This window comes from Oncorhynchus mykiss, chromosome 17, assembly GCF_057628025.1.
Source record: "Oncorhynchus mykiss isolate SJ-2025 chromosome 17, ASM5762802v1, whole genome shotgun sequence".
Taxonomy (NCBI): Eukaryota; Metazoa; Chordata; class Actinopteri; order Salmoniformes; family Salmonidae; genus Oncorhynchus; species Oncorhynchus mykiss.
The window spans coordinates 43,284,846-43,301,421 of record NC_143038.1 but is presented as its reverse complement, the minus strand read 5'-3'; the positions used below and the strand labels follow the sequence as shown (position 1 = coordinate 43,301,421).

The following is a 16,576-nucleotide window of genomic DNA, read 5'->3' as shown; positions in this document are numbered from 1 at the left end:
GATAGGTGCCCTTCTTTGCGAGGAAAACCTGCCTGATCTTTGTGGTTGAATCGGTGTTTGAAATGTACTGCTCGACTAAGGGGCCTTAGTCGAGCAATTAGATAATTGTATGTGTTGGGTACAGAGATGGTAGAAATGATTGTGACTTGTTAAGCAAATTCTTGCTCCTGAACATATTTAGGCTTGCCAAAACAAAGGGGTCGAATACTTATTGACTCAAGACATTTCAGCTTTTCATTTTTTTTAAACTTGTAAACATAAAATAAGTATAATTCCACTTTGACATTATGGGGTATGATCTCAATTGTAGCCTTTTTAAATTCAGGCTGTAACACAACACAATGTGGAAAAAGTCAAGGGGTGTGAATACGTTCTGAACATGCTGAGGCTCTTGAGATTGCAGTCCTAATGTAGTAGATGATGTAATGGCTTAAAGTGCATTTGTGTGTGTGTGTGTGTGTGTGTGTGTGCGTGTGTGTGTGTGTGTGTGTGTGTGTGTGTATGCCATGTTTTTTAATCCACTCATCAACACTGGACTGAGCAGTGAATATAGAGCGGTGAACACAGAGGGGCGAACACAGGAGACCTTCAGATGACCTGACGTTTCAGAACATTTGTTTAAACATGGCAGTACCACTGGCTCTGCAGACTGACAGACAGACAGACAGATGGACACTGCTTTGTGTATGTCAACGTGTGGGAAAGGTCCTCCTCACTTGTACAGTATGTGGATATGTTGGGGAGCTCTGATGCTTGGGTCACCTTGACCTGGTTTGCAGAGGGAAGTCATGCAGCAGCTCTAATACCTGTACCAGATTCCAGTCTTCTCCGCTACCTGTCTCCACCAACCACAAGGCTGGCTATCCTGCATCTAAGCCTGTCACAGCCCAGCCCTGCAGCGGTTGGATGGACACAGAGCCCCTGTCAGACAGTCAGGGATCTGTCTGGCTGTTTGTGATACTGGAGAAAGAGAGCACGAGAGAGGGGGAGAGAGAGAGTGTGTATGAGAGTAAGAGAGAAAAGCACAGTCTTTCTGCTGACTATCCAGGATTCTAAAGTGAAGCGTCATTCATCTGTAAATTGGATTAGCTCTGTGCGTGTGCGCGTGCGTGCGTGCATTTGTCCTGGTTCACCTTGACTTATTGTTCAGCTTTGAGATGATTTATTAGGTTGGCTAGACAAGGCATATGTCTGTTTAAACATCTCTACCTGAACATGCTGTTTGAGATCAGCCTCAATACATTTACATTTTATGCCTTTCATAGAACTATGTGTTGAATCATCTCTCCATAACCGTTTCACTGTAATCATATCAAATAATACTTTGTTAATGGTCGTCGTTTGTGGTTCGACTGTTGTATTTAAGAATAAGCATTTTTTCTGAGAGTCTGTGAGTATCTTTACCGTGAGACATGAATTAAAAAGCCCCGGCCTATGATCCTTCCTCCACCTCACTTTTATTAACATGTTTACCATATCAATTACCTTCTTGAGTGTCGTATGTGTTTTTTTACTCAATCCTGGGCATTGAGTAAAAGGTTTAACCACTGGATCTAATGCTCTAGTCTATTTACATAAAGATACCTAGCAACAAATCATGCATCACTGTCAATTCTGCGTATGCACATTTATCATTGACCAGCCCTAATAATGTAATCACTCAGCAGCCAAGGTTAATGACAAACTGGTCAATGTTGCTATTAATAATACTCACTTTAAGGAAAATAGACAAGGTTACCCACACATCCATGGTCGGAATGTAAGAGAATGTGTTAAAAATGCAGACAACATGTAACATCTAACCTCCAGCTGAGACACACAGCTTTTCCTGGTTAGGTTACGTGGCCCTTAAATCATGATGCCTTTGAGGTATCCACAGAAAGGGTGAGTAGGTGACTAGTGGATGCTTTTGTAGGCAGTGGGTACCACTGTGCAGTATCTTTGTACATACTAGCTCATAACACCACAGAATGTTCTGTGATGTTAGGAGTCTGACCCTCTCTCCTGTTGTCTGTCTCAGCTGGATGACACTAGCTCTTCAGAGGGCAGCACCATAGACATCAAGCCTGACGTGGAGGAAGTGGTGGTGGTGGAGGTTGTGGAGGAGTTCCTGGACCCAGACGCCTGCTGGACAGATGGTAACTAAGAAGCCACAGAGAGACACAGGCCTCAGTCTGGCCACAATAGCACTTAGCATTTATACTAACTGATTTCATTGTGGGCCATGGCAAGTGTGGGTTGGTGAGTGTCTGTACTCATCTTCAGTTTGTATGGCATAATAAGGCCATTTTATGGACGTGTGCATGTGTAGTCAATAGTGTGTACATGTCCTAAATGTATTTGACTGTGTCAGTAACAGTGAGTGTGTGTGCCCTCTTATCCAGAATGTGTTGCCAAGTATACGTTTTTGTACTTGCCCATCGATCATGGCTGGGGGAAGCACTGGTGGTTCCTGAGAAAGACAAGCTACCTGATTGTGGAGCACAACTGGTTTGAGACCGTCATCATCTTCATGATCCTTCTCAGTAGCGGGGCGTTGGTAAGAATGCACACACACACACACACATTTGTTTTACTATCCTTGTGGGGACTTAACAATTGATTCCCATTCAAAATCGTATTTTTCCTAACCCTAAATATAACCCTAATCCTTAACCTAAACCTAACCCTAACTCCTAAACCTAACCCTAATTCTAACCCTAGCCCTAAACCTAACCCCTAAGCCTAAAATAGCTTTTTTCTTTGGGTGGACTTGTGAAATGTCTCCATTTGTTTTACTATCCTTGTGTGGACTTCTGGTAAAAACCAAAACACACAGACTAACAGTTTAGCTCATACTGCACCATTAAGTACTGTCTTACAGTAAACCGTATCAGTTCCGACAGAATGTACTGAAATTTAATCATTAAATAGATTAATATTTTATTCCCCCATCATGCCTTTTACCTGTCTACGACTGTTTGTGACATGATTCTTGCTAATGAGCAGCAAAGTTCTGTAATGCATTAACCTTTTAAGCAAAGGGATCCAGCTTAGTTTTCAGCTTTATGGGGGACTGTAGCACAATGGTGATTCAGAATGCTTACAGTGCCTTCAGAAAGTATTCACACCCCTTGATTTTTTACACATTTGTTGTGTTACAAGGTGGGATTAAAATGTATTTAGTTGTCATTTTTTGGACAACGATCTAAACAAAATACTCTGTAATGTCAAAGTGATTCCCCCCCCCCCCCTAACATTAGTAAAAATATTATGAAAAATAAAACAGTAATATATCTTGATTACATGGGTATTCAACCCCCTGAGTCAATGCATGTTGGAATCACCTTCGGCAGTGATTACAGCTGTGAGTCTATCTGGGTAAGTCTATTTGAGTTTTGCACACCTGGATTGTACCATATTTTCATTTTTTCCCCCATTTTTTTTTTCAAGCTTTGTCAAGTTTTCAAGCAGATTTATGTCAAAACTGTAACTAGGCCACTCAGGAACATTCAATGTCGTCTTGGTTAGCAACTCCAGTGTACATTTGGCCTTGTGTTGAAGGTTATTGTACTGCTGAAAGGTAAATGGGTCTCCCAGTGTCTGTTGTAAAGCAGACTGAACCAGTTCTTCCTCTAGAATTTTCCCTGTGCTTAGCTCTATTAAGTTTATTTTTATTTAAAAAAACCTCCCTAGTCTTTGCTGATGACAAGCATACCCATTACATGATGCAGCCACAACCATGCTTGAAAATGTGAAGAGAGGTACTCAGTGATGTGTTGGATTTGCCCCAAACATAACGGTTAGTATTCAGGACATACAGTGCCTTGCGAAAGTATTCGGCCCCCTTGAACTTTGCGACCTTTTGCCACATTTCAGGCTTCAAACATAAAGATATAAAACTGTATTTTTTGTGAAGAATCAACAACAAGTGGGACACAATCATGAAGTGGAACGACATTTATTGGATATTTCAAACTTTTTTAACAAATAAAAAACTGAAAAATTGGACGTGCAAAATTATTCAGCCCCTTTACTTTCAGTGCAGCAAACTCTCTCCAGAAGTTCAGTGAGGATCTCTGAATGATCCAATGTTGACCTAAATGACTAATGATGATAAATACAATCCACCTGTGTGTAATCAAGTCTCCGTATAAATGCACCTGCACTGTGATAGTCTCAGAGGTCCGTTAAAAGCGCAGCGAGCATCATGAAGAACAAGGAACACACCAGGTAGGTCCGAGATACTGTTGTGAAGAAGTTTAAAGCCGGATTTGGATACAAAAAGATTTCCCAAGCTTTAAACATCCCAAGGAGCACTGTGCAAGCGATAATATTGAAATGGAAGGAGTATCAGACCACTGCAAATCTACCAAGACCTGGCCGTCCCTCTAAACTTTCAGCTCATACAAGGGGAAGACTGATCAGAGATGCAGCCAAGAGGCCCATGATCACTCTGGATGAACTGCAGAGATCTACAGCTGAGGTGGGAGACTCTGTCCATAGGACAACAATCAGTCGTATATTGCACAAATCTGGCCTTTATGGAAGAGTGGCAAGAAGAAAGCCATTTCTTAAAGATATCCATAAAAAGTGTAGTTTAAAGTTTGCCACAAGCCACCTGGGAGACACACCAAACATGTGGAAGAAGGTGCTCTGGTCAGATGAAACCAAAATTAAACTTTTTGGCAACAATGCAAAACGTTATGTTTGGCGTAAAAGCAACACAGCTGAACACACCATCCCCACTGTCAAACATGGTGGTGGCAGCATCATGGTTTGGGCCTGCTTTTCTTCAGCAGGGACAGGGAAGATGGTTAAAATTGGGAAGATAGATAGATGGAGCCAAATACAGGACCATTCTGGAAGAAAACCTGATGGAGTCTGCAAAAGACCTGAGACTGGGATGGAGATTTGTGTTCCAACAAGACAATGATCCAAAACATAAAGCAAAATCTACAATGGAATGGTTCAAAAATAAACATATCCAGGTGTTAGAATGGCCAAGTCAAAGTCCAGACCTGAATCCAATCGAGAATCTGTGGAAAGAACTGAAAACTGCTGTTCACAAATGCTCTCCATCCAACCTCACTGAGCTCGAGCTGTTTTGCAAGGAGGAATGGGAAAAAATGTCAGTCTCTCGATGTGCAAAACTGATAAAGACATACCCCAAGCGACTTACAGCTGTAATCGCAGCAAAAGGTATTAACTTAAGGGGGCTGAATAATTTTGCACGCCCAATTTTTCAGTTTTGGATTTGTTAAAAAAGTTTGAAATATCCAATAAATGTCGTTCCACTTCATGATTGTGTCCCACTTGTTGTTGATTCTTCCCCAAAAAATACAGTTTTATATCTTTGTGCTCGAAGCCTGAAATGTGGCAAAAGGTCGCAAAGTTCAAGGGGGCCGAATACTTTCGCAAGGCACTGTACTGTACATTACATTTCTTTGACAATATTTTTTTTACTTATTTTTACTTTAGTGCCTTATTGCAAACAGGATGCATATTTTAGAATATTTGTATTCTGTACCTGCTTTCTTCTTTTCGCTCTGTTATTTAGGTTAATATTGTGGAGTAGCTACAATGTTGTTGATCCATCCTCAGTCTTCTCCTATCACAGCCATTAAACTCTGTAACTGATTTTAAGTCACCATTGGCCTCATGGTGACATTCCTGAGTGGTTTGCTTCCTCTCCGACAACTGAAGGACACCTGTATCTTTGTAGTAACTGGGTGTATTGACACACCATTCAAAGGTTCATTAATAACTTAACCAAGCTCAATGGGATATTCAATGTCTGATTTGAATTATTTTTACCCATCTACCAATAGGTGCCCTTCTTTGCGAGGCATTGGTAAACCTTCCTGGTCTTTGTGGTTGAATCTGTGTTTGAAATTCACTGCTTAATTGAGGGACCTTGAAGATAATTGTATGTGTTGGGTAGAGAGATTTCGTAGTCATTCAAAAATCATGTTAAACACTATTATTGCGCACAGAGTGAGTCCATGCAACTTATTATGTTACGTGTTAAGCACATTTTTACTCCTTCACTTATATAGGTTTGCCATAACAAAGGGGTTGAATACTTATTGAATCAAGACATTTCAGATTTTCATTTTTAGTTAATTTGTAAGCATTTATAAAACCATTATTCCACTTTGACATTATGCTGTATTGTGTGTAGACCAGTGACACAAAATCTCAATACAACAAAATGTGGAAAAGGGTGTGAATATTTTCTGAATTAAAGTTTTCACTTCCATTTACTTTTTCCACATTTTGTTGTGTTATAGCCTGATTTTAAAATTAAATGTAGATGTTTTTGTCACTGACCTACGCACAATACCCCATAGTGTCAAAGTGGAATGATGTTTTTCTGAATTTTTATAAATGAATAAAAAATGAAAAGCTGAACTGTCATGAGTCAATAAGTATTCAACTCCTTTGTTATGTACCCCACACATACAATTATATGTAAGGTCCCTCAGTCGAGCAGTGAATTTCAAACACAGTTTCAACCACAAAGATCAGAGACGTAATGCCTCGCAAAAAAGGGCACCTATTGGTAAATGGGTCAAAAATGTAAAAGTAGACATTGAATATCCCTTTGAGCATGGTGAAGTTATTAATTAACCTTTGGATAGTGTATCATTATACCCAGTCACTACAAAGATACAGGCGTCCTTCCTAACTCAGTTGCCGGAGAGGAAGGAAACCGCTCAGGGATTTCACCATTAGGCCAATGGTGACTTTATAACAGTTACAGAGTTTAATGGCTGTGATAGGAGAAAACTGAGGATGGATCAACAACATTGTATTACTCCACAATACTAACTTAACTGACAGAGCAAAGAGAAGGAAGCCTGTACAGAAAAAATATTCCAAAACGTGTCCTGTTTAAAACAAGGCACTAAAGTAATACTGCAAAAAATGTGGTAACGCAATCAACTTTGTGTCCTGAACACAGAGTGTTATGTTTGAGGCAAATCCAACACAACACATTCCTAAGTACCACTCTCAATTTTTTGGACTTCCTGAGTGTCCCAAGTTACAGTTTTGACTTAAACCTGCTTGAAAATCTATGGCAAGACCAGAACATTATTGTCTTGCAATGATCAACAGCTAATTTGACAGAGCTTGAAGAATTCTGAAAAGAATAATGGGTACAATTGTACAATCCAGGTGTGCAAAGCTCTTAGAGACTTACCCAGAAAGACTCACAGCTGTAATCACTGCCAAAGGTGATTCTAAGATGAATTGACTTAGGGCTGTGAATACTTCAATACATTGTCGTATGAGAGAGAACAACTAAATTCACAACGTTTGCCATGAACATAGGGCAGTATTACTGTTAGCACAGTTGAATCCCAAGACTTTAGATGCAATCAGGTTTCTGTAGAGAAAATAATATAGTAGATAAAAAAGACAGCATAACACTTTTTGGAGGCCTGAAACAGGATGGTCTTTGCCAATTTGACCAATTGCACCTTTAACACTATATACTGTAGTTTTCAGAGAATTCATATTTCAACAGGAAAAGCAAATGCCAAAACTATCTATAGCACCTTTAACCATAGAGAGGGTCATGAGTTTTTCACATAACAGGAAAAACTCTGAGGCCTAATCATAAGACAAGACATCCAGTCACGGCAGTGTTGTTAACCTGCTGCTGTTCTGTTTTCCCCTCCCCCAGGCCTTTGAGGATGTGTACATAAATAAGAGGAAGACCATTAAGATTATCCTGGAGTACGCAGACAGCGTGTTCACCTATATCTTCATTCTGGAGATGGTGCTCAAATGGGTGGCCTATGGCTGGGTCAAATACTTCACCAACGCCTGGTGTTGGCTGGACTTCTTCATTGTGGATGTAAGTAACTTATCCAACTGACTCTATGTTACTTCTTGCCTCCTTTTATGATTTCCTCCATCTTTCCATCCTTTATTATTTTGTGCTGGTCTCTCTTTTAATCTATTTTTATCTCTCTTGCTTTGTCTTCATGTTCTTGTTCTCTGGCTATGTATTTTATGTCTCTTGCTTCTCTCTCTGTCAGTCTTCGTTTTATGAGAGTTGATGAGCTTTTCTCTCCTCTTCCCAAGTTGGATACTGTTTCCCTTCAAGCACACTGTAGCTGTAACCAGATGACTCTTTGTTCCTGATCTTAGACAACTTTGATAATAAGGGACTTGAATATCTCAAATGATAATGCTGCAGTGTGACCATTTAGCACTGATTGCAGATGCTGGGTATGGACATGACATCAAATCATTACCTGTTGACATCGAACATTTAGCAGGCATAACAAAACTCTCCCTTCTTCCCATAAATATACTCTGTATAGTACATAACTCAAACATTTGCCAATTCGACTGCTTTGTCAACAACATTTAACCAATCTTTTAAGTGGATTTAATTTAATGTAATGCTATTCTTACCCTCCAGCTGCAATGTTGAAAGGCCTGGCATCATTCATTGATATTATGGCCTTTCGTGTTGTATCTCTCTACCCTGTTTAACTAACTCTATGGGCTAGTGTGTTATCTGTTGCTGTGGAGTTGACCTATCTTGTCATTGCTGTGAGTGAACTGCTGTAATATGGAATATTACAGCCTGAGATGGGAGGTGTGGTATTAGCAGTGAGTCAACAATGTGGTTTACAATAGCACTTTACTATGTAAACAACCAAGGGGAACTACCATTTGCACATAGGTGATAGTAGTGGTAGGGGGTGAAAGGCAGGACGATAAATGGGATGGCGGGGACCGTCAACAATTTTTGACATTTATCCTTAAAGAAAAATCGAAAGAAAAATGTTACACTGTCCACATGGGACACATCACAATGCCATACAAGCTCTCTTCGGTTCTGGTGTTGCAAAGTGGGGGGTTTCATCCATTGTTGCTTTGCCCAGTAACATTGTTCTACTGTTGTGTATCGAAGGCTGTGGTGTCTGTATCTTCTCCTGTCTCTGGAAGAGCAAATGTAAAGTTATATTTTGCACTTGACCTGTCCTGTTGGATGTGTTGGGTTGGGTAATGTGATGGATGGATGGTAAGTCAAGTCATGACTTCTGAGTCTTAAACTCCATTATCAACTAATGTGTTCTCATTCCTGATGGTTTAAGTATGTGTTAATGTCTGTGCTCAGTTTTGTGGGAGTGTGTGTGTGTGTTTGTGTTTGTTTGTGTGTGTGCGCCTGCCTGTGCATTGTGGGTTACTCAGGTCTCTCTCCTCAGTATCTATTTGCACAGCCAGAGGAGGGAGGCATGGCGGCCACTCCCCGCCTTTACTACAGGGGGCGCCAAGCAGACAGAGGCTGAAGGTGACCATCACCCCAAAGAGCAACGCCAGTGTAGTAGCCGAGAGGACAGTGGAAGCTTTAGCGTGCCATTAGAAAAGCCAGGGGACAGACATGGACAAAGGCTGTGTGTATATACGATAGAGATCATTTTAATATTAAATCTACCCCTTTGTGAAAAAGAAACCCATGGTTTAGAATAGCGTAGTTTCATCGGTAGTACTCAATACATTATGTATATATATATCTGTTGTACATTTTCATGAATGAGTGAAACCAAAAGATCAGCTCTTTCTCAAACACAGCCTTTGTCAACAGTTCCCAGAAGAGAAGAAGTCTGTCCCTTCAGAGCTGTGATAAAGTATAGTATTTGTCATTGGTAGACTCTAAGTATGTTTTAGACATATTTGCAAATCCCTTTGAATGAAACTGTCCCCTGTTTCTCAATGCCCATATAACAGTCCAGAGTCCTCTGCCATTTGATGAGGAATAAAGGCAGTATAATATGTTGTCCCTTGACCCAAATCGCCCCCTGCCAGTATCACGTTATCGTGGATGGTCATGGGAGACAGAGGGGAAGGGAGCTCAAGTTTTCTAACAGGCATGGTGTCCTGTGGTCTCTGTGCCTCTCTGTCCTGTAACTACTCTACTACTGTGTCAAACCACATCTTTGGTCCCTTGGGTCACCTTATGTAGGCTATGGCTCCGTCATCAGTTCAACTTGTGGTCTAGAATAGAATGAAATGTGAGTATAAGATGGCTCAGGGATGTGCACATTCAACCTGTACCTTCTCTCGCAGGTACCTATAACCGTGTCTCTCTTAAAATTAAAAGGGGTGTTGTACTGCAGACGAGAGGGACTTGGCTTGGATGTGTTGAGGGGCCAGGGTAAGATTATTGTGTTTTTGTCTCGGGACTCTCCCTTCACAGGTTGTCCTCTCTCCTACTCGTCCCCACTACCGTCCTCACCCTCCTGGCTCCCATCTCCATTCTTATACTCAACTGGTACTTTGTGAATTGTGTGAATATTGTACATTTACTGTGTGTCTTGTGAATTTTTGTGAACGCATTTCTCCTCTCAAATTTCCCATTTGTTTAATTCTGCTACCTCTTTTTCTCTCCCCTTATTTTCCTCCTCTTTCTCTGTCTACCAAACGTTGCTAGCCAGGTATACTGTAGAGCTTATTTTCAAGCTTCACCTGCGTTATAAACTAAACCAAAACAACAAACAAAATTGGTCCAGTAGGGTCTATCTCTCTGTTACCCTTTCTAACTGTTTGGACCCTCTCTCTTCCTTCTCTCTTACTCTCTCTCTCTCTCTCTGTATAGGTGTCTATAATCACTCTTATAGCTAATGCGATGGGCTACTCCGATCTAGGGCCCGTTAAATCACTACGGACATTGAGGGCATTGAGGCCCCTTAGGGCCCTGTCTCGTTTTGAAGGGATGAGGGTAAGATCTAAAACACCAGGCAGCTGGTCCTTCTGCATGACCATTCAACAGTTACAGCACCAATGCATGCTATAATGAACTAGACAAGATGATCATGGACAGCACTCACCTCAACTTAGCTAACACTTTCCCAGCCTAATTGTAGCCAAACCAATGTCCAAGTGGAGATTCAGGAAAATCAAAAATGAATCCCCACACTTGTCTCAGCGCAATGGCGCTGTCCCAAACAAAACGGTGCTGAAATTACCATCTAGTTGACCACACGTGGGTAGGTAATTGCTTCAAATTTATTACAAGGATTGGATAACTTTGGGAGTTTCAGTAAGCAACAATTTGATAGGCCTACATGCCTTCAATTGCATTATCCGACTTTATTCCAATATTTTCGTTGTCATTCAGTGATAATTATTCCCACAGTAATTATTTATGGATCCATCTAGTTGTGGTTAAGAAAACAGTGCATGCTTAGTGGTGAGAGATGCGAAGAGATGGACAAAGTGGCATGCCTTGCAAAGTTTATAACTGGCATGAGGATGGTTAACACGCACTGGCTAGCAACCATCAAGAGAGCAGTGCATGCCAAAGCTGCCTCAGCATTACGGCCACGTTTCATACTAAGCCTTAGGCAGAACTTTACTGAAATCATTTCTAGGTCGTTTGGCGGAAATACAAGTTTTGGCACCAGCAATAGACAATGCCTTTGAGATATAAAGAAAAGGTATGATGACATTTTAAGAAAAACTTCTTAGTTTCAAAGGGATACAAGTTTATTTCGATTATATCAATATTTGCTCATAAAGGCTTTTCCACTGCCATTTCTCACATAATAGATTTTACCGACACAAAACGATCCCACCATGTCAAACAAACAAATTATCTCTAGGCATTTATAAAATTGTACCAAAACTTCCTGTTTCTATCATAGCCTTCATGATTTTTCTTTTATACGGTATGACTTTACTCGCAGAAAAACTGTGGATGGAAACTGTGGATGGAAATTTGCATGAAACGTTATCATTTCAGAAAGTCATGTTTAAAAAAAAAACAAAGTCACCTTTATTTAACCAGGTAGGCCAGTTGAGAACAAGTTCTCATTTACAACTGCGACTTGGCCAAGATAAAGCATAGCAGTGCGACAAAAACAACAACACAGAGTTACACATGGGATAGAGAAACGTACAGTCAATTACACAATAGGAAAATCTGTATACAGTGTGCAAATTTAGTAAGGAGGTAAGGCAATAAATAGGCCAATAGTGGCGAAGTAATTACAATTTAGCAATTTACACTGGAGTGATATATGTGCAGATGAGGATGTGCAAGTAGAAATACTGGTGTGCAAAAGAGCAGAAAAACTAAAACAAATATGGGGATGAGGTAGGTAGTTGGTTCGATGGATGGGCTATATACAGATGGGCTGTGTACAGCTGCAGCGATTGGTAAGCTGCTCTGACAGCTGATGCTTAAACTTCAGTGATTTTTGCAATTTGATAAGGCGGAGCTATACATAGCAAAGACATAGATGACCTGGAGCCAGTGGGTTTGGCGACAAATATGTAGCGAGGACCAGCCAACGAGAGCATACAGGTCGCAGTGGTGGGTAGTATATGGGGCTTTGGTGACAAAACGGATGGCACTGTGATAGACTGCATCCAATTTCCTGAGTAGAGTGTTGGAGGCTAATTTGTAAATGACATCGCCGAAGTCAAGGATTGGTAGGATAGTCAGTTTTGCAAGGGTAAGTTTGGCAGCATGAGTGAAGGAGGCTTTGTTGCAAAATAGGAAGGTGCAACTGATATATTAAGAAAGCAATGATTATCTAAAATATGGATTGAAAGGAATTTCAGGTTAATTGTAATGATAAAATGTTAATTGGTAAAATGGCAATATGTTTCAAAGCTGCCTCATCACAATGTCAAAACAGAGTAGAGATGTAGAACTTGTGAAAGAAAACTGGAGAATAAAATCACTCATCCCATATGAATGGTACGTCATTTTTTAACTGAAATTGGCAAGCTATTGTACTTAATTTAGAGCCTTCACTTCTACTATCGAGGGCTTTCAAGCAAGAGATCCTCCCTGTACCCTGTTCCGTTAACTACTGTTTCACGTGTCTCACTCTAACCTTCCGATGTAACACACGACTTACAAGAATCACCCCAGAAAACCTGACCCCATTGGCCCCATGTGGTATTCAGCACGGGCTAGCCCACACCAAGCCCACACCAGCCCAACACGGGCTAGCCATCACCAACCCAACAAAGGCTAGCCCACATGAATCCCACACCAGTCCAACATCACAGAGTTTTCAAACCCAGACTCCCAACAGGACGATATTTTGACAGACCAGACCGGGGTTTGGGATGTCAATGAGAAAAGTGAAAAATGTGACCTTAGTTGTGAATTTTTTTGAATTCTAAAAAAGTATTACAGTAGCTGAACATGTTTTAACTTTGATCAAAAACAACTTCATATCGGAGTGTCTTTGATTTCACGGCCTGCACATTCACGGCCTGCACATTCACGGCCTGCACATTCACGGCCTGCACATTCACGGCCTGCACATTCACGGCCTGCACGGTGCGACACGACTGTTAGACCCAATGACTTGTTTCAGCACATGAGCTTAGCTAGCTAACGTCGCCATGACATCGCCTACAAGTATGATCAGGGATTTATATTGCAGAAGCAGTTTCTGGGGTTATTCATACTAAACTATCTTTGCTGGCATGGGCTAGCCATCACCAGCCCAACCCAGGCTAGCCCACACCAATCCCACACAGCCAAATACAGGCTATCCTACACCAACCTAACACAGGCTAGCCCACACCAAGTCCACATCAACACAACACAGAACAGCCTACACCAACCTAACATAGGCTTACCCACAACAAACCCACACCAGCCCAGCATGGGCTTTCCCACACCAAGCCCATACCAGCCCTTGTGCACACCATGCCCACAAATATTTGAATGAGCCCCTGCCTCTTTATTATGAAGTAGCTGGTGTGGAATAGCCTGTGTTGGTTTGGTGATGGCTGACCCACAGCAGCCCAACATGGGCCTGCCCACACTAAGTCCAGCATGGGCTAGCCCACACCAGCTTCTTCATAACATATACGAGGAGGAATATTTGAATATTTGTGGGCGTGGCTTGCAAACAGTTATTTTTGTGAAACCGTAACTGAGAGTGTTGTTCCAGTTTAAAGGGTGCGTTGTGTGATGCTCATAATAAGTCATGTGAAAAAGTCTTTAAAATAATAAGTCATTAAAGAAAAAAATATGTAAGTGCATGGGGCATATGAAGAACATATCAGATTTTCTAGTAAGATGAATATGTATGAAAGTAACAACTTGGTTGTCAACAATGGAACATGTTTGCTAAATACCTTTAAGGTTGGAAAATTATACAATTTATATGTAAGTAAATAAATTTGATTTTAATAAATAAATAATAAATAATTGGGGCCACCTTCATTGGGGCCAATTTGGAGCTCATCGGCTCAATTTGGGCAGCCTACATGGGACCAATATTTTAGCCGGCATTGGGCCCACATCGTGCCAATGTGGGCATGTTTGCTTGTACCCGTTTCTAGTGAGCACTATTATAGAAAACTGAATGTGTAAGCCGAGCCATTGGGCAGGGCTTATTTGTTGAAGCCTTGGCACGTGAGACACCTACACCAAGTGAGACTCATAGTAACATTTCTCACAGCTTAATATGCCGCAGTTTGTTATTGGTTTTGAACTTCACTTAGTTTCATCAGTCAATTTCCTGTGTTGGATTTTACCAGTACTGGTTGTTATTCTTTGAAATGTTGGTGTTTGATGGGGTTGAGGTCAGGGCTCTGTGCAGGCGAGTCAAGTTCTTTCACACCGATCTCAACAAACCATTTCTGTATGGACTCGCTTTGTGCACAGGGGCAATGTCATACAGGAAAGGGCCTTCCCCAAACTGTTGCCACAAGGTTGGAGCACAGAATCGTCTAGAATGTCATTGTATTCTGTAGCGTTAAGATTTCCCTTCACTGCAACTAAGGAGGCTGAACCATGAAAAACAGCCCCAAACCATTATTCCTCCTCCACCAAACTTTACAGTTGGCACTATACATTGGGGCAGATAACGACTGCCACATGGCGAAGTGTGATTCATCACGCCAGAGAACGCGTTTCCTCTGCTCAAGAGTCCAATGGCGGTGAGCTTTACACCACTCCAGCTGACGCTTGGAATTGCACATGGTGGTCTTAGGCTTGTGTGTGGCTGCTCGGCCATGGAAACCCATTTCATGAAGCTCCTGACAAACAGTTCTTGTGCTGATGTTACTTCCAGAGGCAGTTTGGAACTGTAGGGAGTGTTGCAACCGAGGAGAGACTATTTCACGTGCTACGCGCTTCAGCACTAGGCGGTCCTGTTCCGTGAGCTTGTGTGGCATACCATTTCGCTGCTGAGCCGCTGTTGCACCTAGACGTCTCCACTTCACAATAAAAGCACTTAAAGTTGTCCGGGGCAGCTCTAGCAAGCCTAAATTTGACAAACTGACTTGTTGGAAAGGTAGCATCCTATGATGGTGCCACATTGAAAGTCACTGAGCACTTCACTGAGCTCTTCAGCTCTTCAATGTTTGTCTATGGAGATTGCATGGCTGTGTGCTCGATTTTATACACCTGCCAGCAACGGGTGTGGCTGAAATAGCCAAATCCACTCATTCGAAAGTGTGTCCACATACGTTTGTATATATATCTCAGCGTTAACCATCTGTACATAACAATGTGAAGCCAAGCCCTAGAAACGCAACTCTTATTCATGTCCCTTGATGTCAACTTCTAAGTTTTATAGTCTCTATTCAAACCGTATCCCGGAAGTTCTGCGTTACAGCGTGATTTAAATTTAAAGGCAACATGCGCATTAGCGGAAACTGCATTATTTGTTGATTTGTTGATTTGGATCCCCATTAGCTTTTGCAGAAGCAGCAGCTACTCTTCCAGGGGTCCACCAAAAATACAAAACATTACAAGTAACAAAACACTGATACACTGATAGACAAGGACAGTCAGACAAATAGAAAATACAATGATACGCAAACAATACAACAACAAAAATGACAAACAATACGAATAAAAATGTATTTGTGTGTTAGTGTGCGTGTGTGTGTCCCCTCACAGTCCCTGCCGTTCCATTTGCGGTAAACGCTGCATATGTCGTATCAATCGGAAATTACCTTTTAATTTCTATCCTGCAATCTGTAAATCTTCAGCGATACAGACTGAATAGAGCCCTAAACCTCCATAATACAGGATCATTCTGCTATTATTTGACTGATAATGTCTGAAACATTTACTCCATGTAACATGCATGTAATACACATACACCAGAGAACCATGTTTCCCTTCTTGGCAACAGCAGTCGGCAATAATAGAAAAACAGAACAACAACCACTGACAATAGTAGTAGTTTATTTAATTTTTTTACACTCACTTAATGATAAGGTATACTTACAGTGCCTTGCGAAAGTATTCGGCCCCCTTGAACTTTGCGACCTTTTGCCACATTTCAGGCTTCAAACATAAAGATATAAAACTGTATTTTTTTGTGAAGAATCAACAACAAGTGGGACACAATCATGAAGTGGAACGACATTTATTGGATATTTCAAACTTTTTTAACAAATCAAAAACTGAAAAATTGGGCGTGCAAAATTATTCAGCCCTCTTAAGTTAATACTTTGTAGCGCCACCTTTTGCTGCGATTACAGCTGTAAGTCGCTTGGGGTATGTCTCTATCAGTTTTGCACATCGAGAGACTGAATTTTTTCCCCATTCCTCCTTGCAAAACAGCTCGAGCTCAGTGAG

General features: G+C 41.2%; 1 protein-coding gene across 4 annotated transcripts in view; it reads left to right on the top strand.

Moving 5' to 3' along the window:
• Positions 1-16,576, top strand: part of LOC110493229 (sodium channel protein type 8 subunit alpha) — a 113,662-nt gene that overhangs the window by 80,046 nt on the left and 17,040 nt on the right. For 3 of the 4 annotated variants that reach the window (XM_036950341.2, XM_090205663.1, XM_036950342.2), the window contains 4 exons: positions 2,021-2,138; positions 2,385-2,539; positions 7,673-7,846; positions 10,604-10,726. In XM_036950341.2, the coding sequence (XP_036806236.2) occupies positions 2,021-2,138; positions 2,385-2,539; positions 7,673-7,846; positions 10,604-10,726 (570 nt within the window). The remainder of the gene's footprint in view (positions 1-2,020; positions 2,139-2,384; positions 2,540-7,672; positions 7,847-10,603; positions 10,727-16,576) is intronic. The other variant, XM_090205664.1, reaches the window with a different exon arrangement.